This window comes from Petromyzon marinus, chromosome 21, assembly GCF_048934315.1.
Source record: "Petromyzon marinus isolate PM22_M1 ecotype Great Lakes invasive population chromosome 21, UKy_Petmar_22M1.pri1.0, whole genome shotgun sequence".
NCBI lineage: Eukaryota > Metazoa > Chordata > Hyperoartia > Petromyzontiformes > Petromyzontidae > Petromyzon > Petromyzon marinus.
The window spans coordinates 7566285-7581066 of record NC_133687.1 but is presented as its reverse complement, the minus strand read 5'-3'; the positions used below and the strand labels follow the sequence as shown (position 1 = coordinate 7581066).

Genomic DNA, 14782 nt, shown 5'->3' with positions numbered 1-14782 from the left:
CGCCGTACCGGCCGGCTGGCTCACGATGTCGACGAGCGGCGCCTGCTCCTCGGCCCGCTGCGGCTTGCGGGCGCCCCTCGCAACGCCGCGGCTCCCGCCGGGTGCCTTTGCGTCGGCGGTCGATTGCACTGTGACCATGTCGTGGCGACGCCTGCGCTGGGCATGCTCTAGCAGAGCGCGCTGCACACGGGACACGAGGGCAAGGCGAAGATCCCAACCAACCAACCACCACCACCACCACCACACACCCCCCGTGTAGCCTTCATGAGGCTGATGCGGGGGCTAAGTGCTTCTAGATTTAAAGCTTTCGTGACTGCAAGGATCCATATACTCTTTGGTTCTATTGGGTAAAGTCACGTAGGTGACAAAAAATAAAATAACAAAAATCACGACGTTTCGGGCCACAACACAAGCGGCCTTCATCAGGTGAAGGGACGAGACTGTCTGGAGGACAGCGCTGGAGTGAAAAAAGCCACGCTCAGATCACGACCATTAAGCTGTGTGAGAAGAAACAAAGCGCCTTGACAAAGGAATTAGCATAGAATTTAGCATTGAAATGGCTGAGTGATTAGCTTCCTTTTGTCAAGGGGTGCCTTTGCGGATGTGTATGCTTTAACTTTAATATAGCCATTTCTGTGACTGTCACAAGCTAACCACTCAGCCATTTCAATGCTAAATTCTATGCTAATTCCTTTGTCAAGGCGCTTTGTTTCTTCTCACACAGCTTAAAGGTCGTGATCTGAGCGTGGCTTTTTTCACTCCAGCGCTGTCCTCCAGACAGTCTCGTCCCTTCACCTGATGAAGGCCGCTTGTGTTGTGGCCGAAACGTCGTGATTTTTGTTATTTTTTACCTACGTGACTTTACCCAATAGAACCAAAGAGTATGGGGCTAAGTGCTGTTAGCGAGTAGCACCCACGAATGCCGGTACAAACACAAAGATACATATCCCCCGGTGTAGCCTTCATCAGACTGTTGCGAGGCAAGTGCTGTTAGTGAGCAGCACCTATGAAGGCCAGTACACACACGTGAATTGAAATGTGAGTTCGATCCCGACCCCGACGCCTGCTGCATATATTTGGAGTTGGCCGTGTCTCTCTTTCTTCCTGTGATCGCGTGAATTTTTCTCCGGGTCCTCCGGTTTTTCCCCTCCAAATTTAGAATCGACATCAGGCGTTTAGAGTATTTGGCGGCTCTATCTTCCACGTGATGATGATGATGATAAGCCGCCACTTCGTTGAGGGAAAGGATGCGAACGAAGAGGGCACGGCTCAAGATGAGCGGCAGGGAGAAGAAAGAAGGAGCGCTGCACAGGAGGGGATAAATTATTTTTAAAATTTATTTTACCAGGTAAGGCCCACTGAGCTATATATATGAGCTCTTTTTCAGAAGCGACCTGGCCACAAATAATAGCTCAACGAAGTGACTCATCACGTGGTAATTTATATCAGCCAAATACTCTAAATGCGTGTTTCCGAATGCGGAGGGAGAAACCGGAGAGACACGCAAACTCGAACCCACGACATCCTGGATACCAGGCGAGGTAGTTAACATCTCACCACCATGGCGAGAAAGCATGGCCGTGCCAAGATGTCATGGATGAGAGGGTGACTGTGAGAGGAGAGGCGAGAGAGGGAGATTTGAGCCGCACGGAGCAGCGTCTGTTTTCGCAGGGGGAGGGATTCCGAGTGGGCGTGGCCACACAAATCACGTGATTTGCGGGAGGTCAGAGATTATTTTAGTTTAACACGTAGACTTTCGCGACCAATACAGGGTGCTTCAAAACAATGTTAACACTTACATGGGACTATCGTTTTTAATGTAGAAGAACGGATAATACACTGTAATATGAAAACAAATGTAATGTTCATCGCTTCAAAAAGTCAAAGAGTCTCCACTTGTTCGCCATCGTTGTCAACGCGTGCCTGGAATCTTCTCCTGGTGTTCTCCAGAACCCCGGAGGGCACATTTCTCGTTCGGGGTTGTTGCAAATTAAATAAAGTATAAGATTGATATTTTTTTGTACCCTATACGCCTCTTACAGTTTGATGAGCTCGTAAATAAAGCGAATTGGATGTGTAAAAATTTGACTTAAAATTTTCGTGACTGCAGGAGTTCATGTTCTTCGTTCTTTCGGTAAAGTCACGAAGATATAAAATAAAATATAATAAAATATAATTAAATTAAAAATAATAAAAGCAAAAAACCCACGACGTTTCGATCGCAACACAAGCGGTCTTCATCAGGCAGAGAGAACAGAGGGGGCTTTACCCAAAGAACCAAGAATACGAATTGGATGTGGCCGGATGCCAAAGTGATTCCCGACTGATTTTAAACAGTGGAATTCCCAACGACCGCTTGAAGATGGAGCGATGATAACAGCTCGTGTGCAAGGTGTTCGATATTATGGATCGTAGCTTTGCGGGATTCCGCGCGATAGTTGATGGCTTTGGGAGGCGTGCATCCAGCAGTGGATCGATCACGGGCGATGACGTTGCTGCTGCTACTGTTGCTGATGTGAACCTTACCTTCTTGTCGAGACGCTGTGATTGTACACTGGTGGTACTGTCGTCGTCTATGACGCTGCACACACACACGTACACACACACACAAGCACACGTACACACACACACACACGTGCACGCGCACACACGCACACACACAGTACACACACATGTACACACACATGCGCACACACACACGTGCACACACACACGTACACACACATGCGCACACACACACACACACGTACACACACATGCACACACACACGTACACACACACACGTACACACACACGTACACACACATGCACACACACACGTACACACACACACGTACACACACACACACGTGCACACACACACACACGTGCACAGGCGCACGCATGTCAAATTTAGTAAATTACGAATGAAAGTAACGTTTGTTGAAATTAATGACGTTTGAATTCGCACTTGTACACGAATCACGACTTTAAATACAACCAAGGCTTGCAATCAGTGAAAATAATTAAACGTGCAGAAACCCATAAATATTCTTAAGTCTGTGTAAAGACCTGCTAATAAATATAACTAAACGGCTGATTAACTGCATTTATTTTCAATATCACAGCTTCTCTAATAAGACGACTCAACGCTTCCATCTCCGTCCACATCACTCCATTTATATCTCTCTCCGTCTTCCTCTAAACTCGACAATAGCCTCACTCCTCCGTCTCTTGTCAAACTCTCCCCCCCCCCCTTCCCGGCACGCCACACGACAAATCGTCAGCTGGGCAACGACATTTATGTTACCGTATGTTGAACTTCTTACGCACTGTTACGGGGCCAACCATGCTAATCGGAGGTGCTGTATATCCCGTTGTCGTACGTGCAAAATGCCTCCGACTGGACATGTGGGGTGGGGGGGGGGACGAAAGCTGTATAGCTCATCGGATACCTCCGGTATAAATAAATATTCTGATGATTCTGCTCTCACAATCGCCGAGGAGCCACAGACACAAAGGTTGAACGGCAGCAGGGAAGGCGGTCAGCCGGCGCCACCAGCGATTGCCCAACATCTGCAGTCGTCTATATATATGAAGATGGTTTGTACACACGTGGGAGGAAACCACACCGAAGCGTGCGAGGGGACAACACTCGATCCCACAAAAAAACCACATTATATTAGTCCGCAATTTGCTGTCCTGCATTCTCCTGGCAAGCCAGCTACAATGACAAGACACATATCCATCTGCTCTTTGGAAAGGTAAAAGCAAATGTAAAAGCGCAGCCCTGCAATTGCCTGCTCACCTCACTGCTGGCAGAAAGACTCCCGCTAGAGAGAGCCCCTTGAAGATGGAATTTGGCCGATTCTTCCATACAAGCCAAGACGTCTTGGAAAAGGTTTGGACTCACAATGTATCCCTGCCGATCACTCAACTGTGCTGGACCAATAAATAATTTTACCAAGTCAGAGACTCTTAATAATAGGGTTTTTCCCCTTTTTTTCTGGCAACAAAACTGAAACCTTTTTACAAGGATTCACGTTACTGCATTAACCACAATACCTGCAGTCAAAATGCAAACAAAAAAACATACTATGATAATATATGCATTGTCCTTTAAACTGATTGGTCCACACTAAGGGACGGCTTTCTTTTGAGCCTCGACCCAATTGGTGCTCGACCAGATGACGCCAAAAGGCGTACAGCTCAAAGACAATGCACTATCAAAGTAATGATTAACCAGACATGAATCCTTGTAAAAAGGTTTCAGTTTTGTTGCCAGAAAAAAGGGGAAAAACCCTATTATTACATTTTGGTACTGGCAAAAGAGGTCTATTGATATATGACTCTTATTCAGAAGCGGCCTGGCAATAAATGATAGCCCAACGAAGTGGCTCATCGTCACGTGGGAATTTACAGCAGCCAACTACCCTAAAAGGCGCGATTTTTTTATTCTAAATGTGGAGGGGAAAACCGGAGGACCCGGAGAAAAATCCACACGACCACGGGGAGAGAGAGAGACACGCAAACTCCAAATATACAGCAGGCCTCAGGGTCGGGATCGAAGCCACGACCTCCTGTATACCAGGCGAGGTAGTTAACATCTCGCCACCGTGACTGCTGATGAGATCCCAAGTGTCGTGGCCGGTCATGGATCTCGCACGTTTCAGCTGACGACTCACACGGTACTTGAAGACCAAAACAGGCTGATAGACTCAACCAAAGAGGCTGATTGTAGTTAACATCTTGCGCGCCCTTGCTGGGTGTTTTGATTCGGGTTGATGGATTTGAGAATCTTTCACCATTCTTGTTACTGCCGCCGTGCCGGAAGATCGAAGCGGGGTGGGGGTGGGGGAGGGGGCGACCTCTGGACTGCACTTGCAGCGATGCCGATCACCGCCACCGCGATATCCGTCGCGGTTTTGCCCTATTCGTCACAGCGCTGTTCGATCCGCGTTAACCTATTGCACCGCGCAATCGCTAACCCGGCCCCGATCGTACATCTGTGAGAGATGAACAATAAACGAGCTTCGCAGCTCATCGGATTTACTCCCCCCACCCCCACACCCCCGCCCCCCCCCACAAAGTCTAAACAAACATTTTGATTCCGATGCAAATGGCTGCACGCCCGTGCCCCGTTGTGGTCGGTTAGTTGGGTTCTGGGCAGGCGAACGGGCAGATTGATTTTGACAGCACACGCACAACCGCAGCAGATGTAAGCTGCTGAAACTGACGGGCTTCGACGTTGTTATTGATGGTGAAGGGGGAACAACTTCATACAGCAGTCGAGGCCATCACGCGTGGGCTGTGTATGCCCCCCCCCCGCCCCTCTCAAGCAAAAGGAGCCCCCCAGTGAATGCCTTTTGCCGTTCATCTGTTTACCAACCTCCCGGCTTCACCCACCAACCTCTCTCTCGGGCCACCCCCCCCTCCCACCCCTTTCGCCACCCTTACCCGAGCCCCCCCAGTTTCGAGGACACGCGATTTCACCGCTGCTGCTCCCGCTGCTGTTGCTGCTACATTTTGACACCTTCGGGTGTTTTGTGACGAATTCCGTTAACAAACAAAAAATCCTCATTATTTCAAGAGCCCCCCCCTCCCCCGCCATGCACTGTGTGGTGAATACGAGACTGTGGTGGGTCCTGAATAAGTGACGGTCACGGAGCAAGTGCCTTAAAGAGCCACACCGCACGCGGCTCCGAAGCCGCAGGTTGCCGACACCCAGTCTATCCACTGCTGGATGAGGGCCGCTTCCCCACACTGTGCAAGGTTTGTTGGGGGGTTGATTGGCCGTATTGGACTACGCTCGGTCATTGCGGGTTGGGGACTGTGGCGAGTCACAGGCGCAAGGTGCGTGGAAGTAGAGTACAACTACAGGAACACCACTACTTACGAATATTCGACTTACGGACTTTCAGAGATACGAACAAACCCCTCCGTATGTCCAGTTGCCTGTTCAACCACCGCGCAATAGATGGCGGTGGTGGTGGCATCTACATCTGCAGAACGTGAAGAACCAGCGGCATCTACATCTGCCGAACGTGAAGAACCAGTGGCATCTACAGAACATGAAGAACCAGTGCCATCTACATTCACAGTAGATTATACAATTTTTAAAGCCACTCCCCGTGTTTAATATACATGGCGTACAACATGTTTGGGATCGACAGTAGTAAAATTGGACTTAGGAACAGACCAGGGACGTGTGGTCAGGGGAGGCAGGGGAGGCACAGCCTCACCTGTCATACTCCAATGAAAATAGCTGTTACGAAAAGTAAAAAAATAGAATAATCAAATAAAATAAATATTAAGATTTTTCCACTGATCTGTGTTATAAATATCATTTCTGTACGATTCCAAAAATTTTTATAGTCAAAACCGCCAAATTTGCGGCGCTCCGCTACAAATACTGGAAGAGACGAGAGGTGAGGCAGCGACGAGCTCAGCCTCCCCTCTGATTGTGCAACCCCTCAGTAACTGGATGGAACGCAGGCGATAAGCGCGTGCCTGTTACTATCTCAGTATGTCACCAATGTAATGTTTGTAGACCCCTTCATTTCATGTCCTCACCTTCCATACTCCAGGTAACTTATTTCACGTATGTGTATAAAGATATTTAGGCTCGCTGGTCTCGTCATGAAACTGCAATGAAAAAGCACCAGGGGAGGCAGCTATCACATCTGCCTCACTGAGGGGGACGTGTCTAACACGCCCCCCTCAGTGAGGACACGCCCCCTCAATGAGGCCACGCCCCAATCCATGAGGCCACGCCCCCCCCCCCTCAGTGTGTGAATCTGGCTCTGACACTAGCCAGTGCCTCCCCAGCCATTGACCTCACCGCACGTCACTGGAACAGACCTCTCGAACCTAACTCGTTCGTAAGTAGAGGAGTCCCTGTATATACATATGGCACCTCTTCATCGACGACGCCTACGGGATGAGAGTTTTAGCAACATTCACGCGGTGACCCACCATACAGCCACCACCGCCCCTTCGTCGTGAAAACAACGCGTGTGAAGAAGGGTGCCCGTGGGATGAGAGTGTGGGAGGTGCGCAGCCGTTACGTGGATTGGGAGAGCCCGGGGTGACGAACCTATTCATCGTTTCGCGTTTGTGAAATTGATTTAAAACGTGAGGGCATCGATCGACGGCGCGGTTTTGTGCCTCCCGCGTCCCCTCGCTTTCGATGCCTTTCATGCAGGCAAAGCGAAGCTGCCAGGAGAGAGGAGCACAGCGGATGGGTTTGTGAGTTCATACCGGTAGGAACCTCCTGGTTACTAAACCACCAGCCCACAGGGGATTATTGTGTCCGTCCGTCCGTCGTGTATACAAAAATGGGAGGGGTGGGGCTGGGTGGGGGTGGGGAGGGTGGGGAGGGGCTGGGTGGGGAGGGGCTGGGTGGGGAGGGGCTGGGTGGGGTGGGAGGGGTGGGGCTGGGTGGGGTGGGGAGGGTGGGGAGGGGCTGGGTGGGGTGGGAGGGGTGGGGCTGGGTGGGGTGGGGAGGGTGGGGAGGGGCTGGGTGGGGTGGGAGGGGTGGGGCTGGGTGGGGTGGGGAGAGTGGGGAGGGGCTGGGTGGGGTGGGAGGGGTGGGGCTGGGTGGGGTGGGGAGGGTGGGGAGGGGCTGGGTGGGGAGGGAGGGGCTGGGTGCGGAAGGTGGGGAGGGGCTGGGTGGGGAGGGTGGGGAGGGGCTGGGTGGGGAGGGTGGGGAGGGGCTGGGTGGGGGGGAGGGGCTGGTCACCCCGTGGTGCCCTTATAAAACTCAACGTTTAACCTACTCACGCCGGCTTGTGCCCGCCCTCACAGTCGGGCATATTGTGCGGAATACACCACGTGGTGGTGCCGCCGTTGTTGACCCTGGCCCATTGACCGAGCAACCCAACGTTCCTACCAGCTCCTCCCTCCGCAGGAGAATGTGTTGATTGCGTGGACTTTGTCGTTGTTGTCTTGTCTCTGGTGACTCAGGACTCGTGAAGGCCGGCAGCGCAGACGCCGTGACAGAGTCGCGTAACAGCCATCGAAGTTTGCTGCACTGCCACCACATACAAGCCCCTGTGGCAACCCGTTCACACGCGTTGGCCTACCCATCCGAGCGCCTTGCATCGTGGTTTGCTGGTTTATTGTTGTTGCTGTTGCTGTAAATCGCCGACCCCGCCCATACTGGACATCTGTGTGGAAAAAAAGAGCTTCATAGCTCATCGGATTCGGCCTCCTGCAGTAGTCTAAATAAAGATTCTGATTCTCATTCGGACTTACCCGGGCTCAACGCCTGCTTAGCTTTTGATATCTGATGGAGATCGTTAGCATCCCCGGTGATTTTTTTCCCCATAGCCTATATCAATAAGACTTCCAGAAACTGATCACACTCTGAGGGCCTGAATGGATTCAATTGAACATTCCAGCACGGGGTTTTTTTAAATATTTATTTTTAACACAGCTCCACACACGTGGGACGAATATCATCGATCCGTTGTCATCCGCAGCGATTTCGATGACGAAGATAGCCGTGGGCTTGTGCCGCGATAATGGGTGATAAGTTGCGTTATGCTCACTCGGTGGGGGGGTGGACGGAGATGGAGGGAGAGAGACGAGTGGTTGTTGGCATGGTAACCGCCCATAGCTACGGTCCGTCGCCATGGTAACCATCTACTACGGATGGGGACGAGCCAATGCGTCGTTCAGTGTAACCTGTGCTGGTGTCCGTGTGTGCGCATCGTGGGGAGCGGTGGTGCTACGGTTAGCGCGCTGTGCTACGAACCCAGCTACCCGAGTTCAATTCCCGTTCAGTGACGATTATCTGAATCGATCCTGGACATCACCTAGGTTGACTCGGCCTCGAACGAGTACCTGCTGCGGTGTGTAAACATCGCCGCTAGGGATACAAAGGCGGCGGGGCGAGGTGCTGGCCACACATCCCCTCGTGTGCCGTTCCGGCCTTCATAGGTGCTCACTAACAGCACTTGCTCCAACTGTCTGTTAAGGCTTATAGGGTGTGGGGGATGGATATGCGCATCGTACGTGCGGGTTAAATGTGTACTGTATCTGCTTAACGCAGTGTGGCAGCTCCCTGGCTTATCACTCCATACGAAGCTCAGGGTGTTCTCGGCCACGGTGAGGCCCTCCCTTCTCCGTGCTTTTTGCCAAAACTTGTGCCCCTTTACAGGAACACCCTACATCGGCTTGGAGCGTTCAGGCCGGCCCTGCCTGCGATCCATCCTGGGTGTAACCAGACCGGATTGCATGAGGAACTCACAGATCCTTGAATGGTCTGGACACAGTCCCTCCAGCGAGCGCCTCTGGCAGGCCAGCCACCACCATATGCTTAAGCGGTTTTTGTTTGTTGGAAATAAGGGGGAGGTGGGTGGGTGGGGGGGGGGGCTAAACCGGCACAGAACAAGCGAAAAAAAAGAGAGGTGGCTTGACGTGTTACGTGAGGATTGGAGCTGAGTGGACTTGCCGATGACTGGCGGCAGAGGTGTTAAGTTCGACCTCTGTGGAGGAGGTTCGTGAAGGACGCTGCTGCTGCTGCTACTGGGCAGTTGGAGGCAGTCGCCCTCCAGCAACAACGTAGGGCAGAGGATCAACGCTCACAACAACGAGCGGAGCGCTGGGCGGATAAAAACACAACAATGTGGTACAGTGGGGAGTGCAGGTGGTGCATTTTCCAGTCGTCTTGGTCACTTAAACCCAATAACACCTTGGGTTCGTTCCATGACCACGCTTTTTCAAGATATGCCTGGGTTTAAATCGGACGAGCAAAACGAATTCCGAAGTAAAAACAACACAGAACAAAGGAATCTAAACCACAATTTGTAATATTTCCCAAAGGAATGCAATGTATATAATACGATATTTACATTTTACAGGCCTCAGGAGAGGCGAGGAGAAAAGGACACACCGAGCGGCAGATCAAGCGTGAGCTTCGTAGATAATATAAATATTTAAAAATACTTTTTTTTTTAAAAACGCTTTACAAACACCTCTGGCTCGGTCACCATAATTCACTTGCAATTGCTGTGGCAAGGATTGCCACTCAAGAATTGGACTAAGTCATTCTAGGCGCTTGCAAACCCCCACAGCGGAACCACGCAAGGCGCAAATGAATCGTCTCCCGAGACACACAGGCCTCATGACATTTTACACGCACGGCCTTTTTTTGTGTGTGTGTGGGGCCATCCACTGCCGAATGAGGGATTTCCCACAGTCGAGCTGGTCGTTGGGGACTATTTGACCATATTTCACCTCGCTGGTCAGTGGGGGGGTGTTAATGAAGACGGGAAGCATAGACGTTCTTAGCTGCAGCCTCGCACCCCTTTGGTTCTTAATTGTAAAACAATGTATAATGTTAATAACTACAAAGGGGTTTGGTGAAATAAAGTAATCTTCTTTGGTTCTTTCGGTAAAATCACGTAGAATGACTTTGCCGAAAGAACCAAGGAAGATGAATCCTTGCAGTCACGAAAGCTTTAAATAGAAATAAAGCAAGTTGTACTTACGCGCCCGTGCTCAATTTGTGCTTTCGATGATTCACCGCCTAACAAACAAAATCTGGCCCATGTCTCGCACACCCCCAGGAAATGTGTCATCATCTCGCACCCCCAGGTTAAGGAGAAGAACCCCTGCGTTAGAGCACAGCACAGCTACAACGTTGGACTATTCTGCTCTTCCCTTTCGGCCGACATCATCGGCCCCGACCAGCAGCCTCCACAGCAGTCGTCCGATTCACGCATTTGGACGGCAGCTCATCCGAGCGCAATCCAGGCTCATCAGAGTCTGCTTAGCCTCTGAGACTTGACGAGATCGGGGGAGCAGCATTGCTGGGTGGTTTTGCAATTAGAGGCGATGTTCAGACGATGAAACGATCTATGCAACAACAACAAAAACCCCATCAGCAGCTCCTGAAGAGCCTGCGTACATTCCAGTCCTCGAGTCGGAGAGTCGCCATCACCATCGTATTTTTTGTAATAATGTACTCAGGCTGAATGCCTACACATATTTCCCCGGTGTAAACTATAAACTATGTTTTATTTTACCAGGTAAGGCCCTCTGAGCTTTACCAAATGATAACTCAACGAAGTGGCTTGTCACGTGGAAATGTACAGCAGCCAGACATTCGAAACGCGTGTTTCTAAATGTGGAGGGCAAAACCGGAGGGCCCGGAAAAAAAATCACGCGACCACGGGGTGAGAGAGAGAGACACGAAAACTCCAAATATACAACAGGTATCAGGGTTGGAATCCCACGACCTCCGACATACCAGGCGAGGGAGTTAACATCTCGCCACGATGAGTTGTCTCATTTACAAGTTCGCATGCCGTCCACTCACATACACAGCGATGTGTATGTAACACACACAGCAAGGCATGCATATGTGTAACAAAGACAAAGATCCCCCGCATAGCATTAACCGACTTCTGGGACAAGTGCTGTTAGCGAGCACCTATGACGGCCAGCACGGCACACGAAGGGGTGGGTGGCCAGGATCACGCACCCTGCTGCACACAACACAAAGACAAAGATCCCCCGTATAGCCCTGAACAGACTGTTAAGGCAAGTGCTGTTTGCGAGCACCTATGACGGCCAGCACGGCACACGAAGGGGTGGGTGGCCAGCACCACGCCCGGCCGCCTTTGTCTCCCTAGTTGGCAACGTTTACTACACACCGCGCCAGGTACTCATTTGAGGCTGGGTCGTCCTAGATAATCGTCACTCGTGTTGACCGTTCGCGCAGCGCGCTAACCGCTACACTACCGCTCCCCTATACACACGCACCCTGCCGCACACACGTTCCTTACAAGCACGCACCCTGCAGCACACACGCATCCGGCAGACACGCACCCTGCTGCACTCACGCACCCGGCACACACGCACCCTGCCACACAGACGCATCCTGCTGCACCCACGCACGCTGCTGCACCCACGCGCACGCTGCTGCTGCACTCACACACACGCTACCCTGCTACACAGACGCATCCTGCTGCACACACGCACCCTGCTGCACTCACGCACCCGGCACACACGCACCCTGCCACACAGACGCACCCTGCTGCACCCACGCACGCTGCTGCACCCAAGCGCACGCTGCTGCTGCACTCACACACACGCTACCCTGCTACACAGACGCATCCTGCTGCACACACGCACCCTGCTGCACTCACGCACCCGGCACACACGCACCCTGCTACACAGACGTATCCTGGTGCACACACGCACGCAGCTGCACGCGCACGCTGCTGATGCTGCACTCACACACACACGCTACCCTGCTACATAGACGCATCCTGCTGCACACACGCACGCTGCTGCACGCACGCACGCGCTCAAGTGCGGAGGAAGGAGGGGAGGGGGGTGGTGGTGGACCGTTGTGGTTGCTGCGAATTCGCTTCGGCGATGTGCAAAGCATTGCACCTCGCGGGGCTGACGTCACCGCGGCTTTCTCAGTCGCTGTCCGTGCGGCCCGGCCGCGAATCTACACCGTGGGGTGGAGGTGGTGGTGGTGGGGTGGTGGTGGTGGTGGTGCCGGTGAGCCGGGCCGCGTCAAACACCGCTTCACTGGGCTCAGCCACGGGGTGGTCGCTCGTGGATCGCACAGATGGCGGTGAACGTTCTGACGGTGACGACGACGGCGGCGGCGGCGGCGGTGATGATGACGATGATCATAGGTGCTGCTCGCTAACGGCACTTGCCCCAGACGTGTCTGTTAAGGCTATACGGGGGACCTTTGTGTCTCTGTGGTGATGATCGTGGTGGTGGTGGTGGTGGTGGATGGTGAGGAGCGGTTAGAGCGCCAGTCCGCTACGAAACCCGGCGAACCGGGTTCGATTCCCGCTCACGGCCAACCGGCACCAGTGACGATTATATGAATCGGTCCTGGGGCTAATCCCTAGGTCGACCCAGCTGCGTGAGTGCAGCAGGGTGCGTGTGTGCCGGATGCGTGTGTGCTGCAGGGTGCGTGTGTGCCGGATGCGTGTGTGCTGCAGGGTGCGTGCTTGTAAGGAACGTGCGTGCAGCAGGGTGCGTGTGTATAGGGGAGCGGTAGTGTAGCGGTTAGCGCGCTGCGCGAACGGTCAACACGAGTGACGATTATCTAGGACGACCCAGCCTCAAATGAGTACCTGGTGCGATGTGTTAAACATCGCCACTAGGGAGACAAAGGCGGCCGGGCGTGATGCTTGCCACCCACCCCCTTCGTGTACCGTGCCAGCCTTCATAGGTGCTCGCTAACAGCACTTGTCCCAACAGTCTGATACAGACTATAGGGGGTATCTTTGTTGTCGGTGGTGATGATGATGGTGGTGGTGGCGAGCCTATGAAGTTGGCGACTATTCATTGACGCCAACTGTGAATCGGACGATCATGAAACGCACGCCACGACCGTTTAGACACATTTAGGCGCCCATACGCGTCCGCTTGCTCTTAATCTAACAGCATCTCACCGCGGGGACACACTCCACGTGCCGAAATCCTGCAAGCGGTGCCCCGCGAGGCACGCGTTCGCGTCGCCGCTCGGCGAGCGAACGCGCGTTGGACGCACGGCGCGCGCGATTGTTCAATGAATTCGCCGGCGATTCTAGGGCGAAGCGTAACAACACGGGCAAGCGTGTGTGGCACGATGCTTACCTGTTGTAGGTCCACCGACTGTAGGCCAGATTGCGTCCGGCCCCGAGGCTGTCCATTTGCCCGATGAATGAATACGCGAATTCAAAAATTACAATTGGCTCGAACGTATTGTTTCAATTTAAATAAGCACAAATAATAGCTGTGCCCAAAGGAATGAAGCGAACCATTTTGGCGCGGTCACAGATTGCACCCACGTCCTCCTCGCGTATGAGGGCGCATTCTAAAGGACAGGAGGCCCAGCGTCGTCTCACCCCCGGTAAAAGAAATTTGGCCCCCGAATGAATTTCACGTAGCTGCACAATTGATGGACGGTACCATTATCTCACGAGCAGAGCGGGTGACGGAGACCGCAGGAAAAAAAAAGAACCACCGCCCCCCCCACCTCTTCCTACCATCCAATGCTCCCCCCCCCCGCCACGTTGGCTGAGGATCTTGTTGGTACAATCCGTCCAGCTTACCCCGTGCGTTCACAAAATAACGTGGACGCTGTTATTTCAGGTGGACACGTGGCGCGCGTGCACGTGAACATCCCAAATGGAGGGTCGGGAGTGTCCGCTTGTTGATCCGCACGATTAAAGTACACGAATCATCCAACGAGGCGTCGTTCAGACGGTTATGTCACTGCATAAATTTCAATTCACTATATGTGTGAGCAATATTGGCAAATAAACATGTTGGAGTATAAAACATAAATCGGAATGAAATTATTAATGATTTCTGATTATGTAGCGTCATTCATTTATAATAAACGTTTTGGGGTTAGATCGCGTTGTTTATGAATGTGTCGTAACCCTCTACCACCCTACACAGCCAATCAGCAAAAAATGTGTCACGTTGACAAAGAACCATTCTGGTGAATTGCCCGATGATGCTGGATGTAATTACCAGCGAAACGTCGTACTCAAAAACTGTAAATGTTGTGGATTCACTCTTCAACACACCGGTGGGCTAAAGTAGTGAACTATTTGTCTTTTGTCAACGTCACATTTTTACTGATTGGCCGTGTCGGGTGGTGGAGGGTTACGACACATTTATAAATAACGCGATCGAACCCAAAAACGTTTATTATGGTCGCGAAAGCCTACGTGTTAAGCGTCATTCATGCTAACTGCATCCCACTATGCTGTACATTCATTATGGGGGTCACGGTGGAGAGATGTTAACTACCTCGCTTGGTATACA

The 14782-nt window shown here is 52.1% G+C and overlaps 1 protein-coding gene across 2 annotated transcripts in view; it reads right to left on the bottom strand.

Moving 5' to 3' along the window:
- Positions 1-13940, bottom strand: part of LOC116944437 (tubby-related protein 3-like) — a 44421-nt gene extending 30481 nt beyond the window's left edge. Inside the window, exons 1-3 of one of the 2 annotated variants that reach the window (XM_032958047.2) lie at positions 13601-13940; positions 2527-2581; positions 9-180 (exon numbers count right to left, since the gene is read on the bottom strand). In XM_032958047.2, the coding sequence (XP_032813938.1) occupies positions 9-180; positions 2527-2581; positions 13601-13656 (283 nt within the window). In that variant the 5' untranslated portion in view covers positions 13657-13940. The remainder of the gene's footprint in view (positions 1-8; positions 181-2526; positions 2582-13600) is intronic. The other variant, XM_032958046.2, reaches the window with a different exon arrangement.
- Positions 13941-14782: the final 842 nt, after the last annotated feature.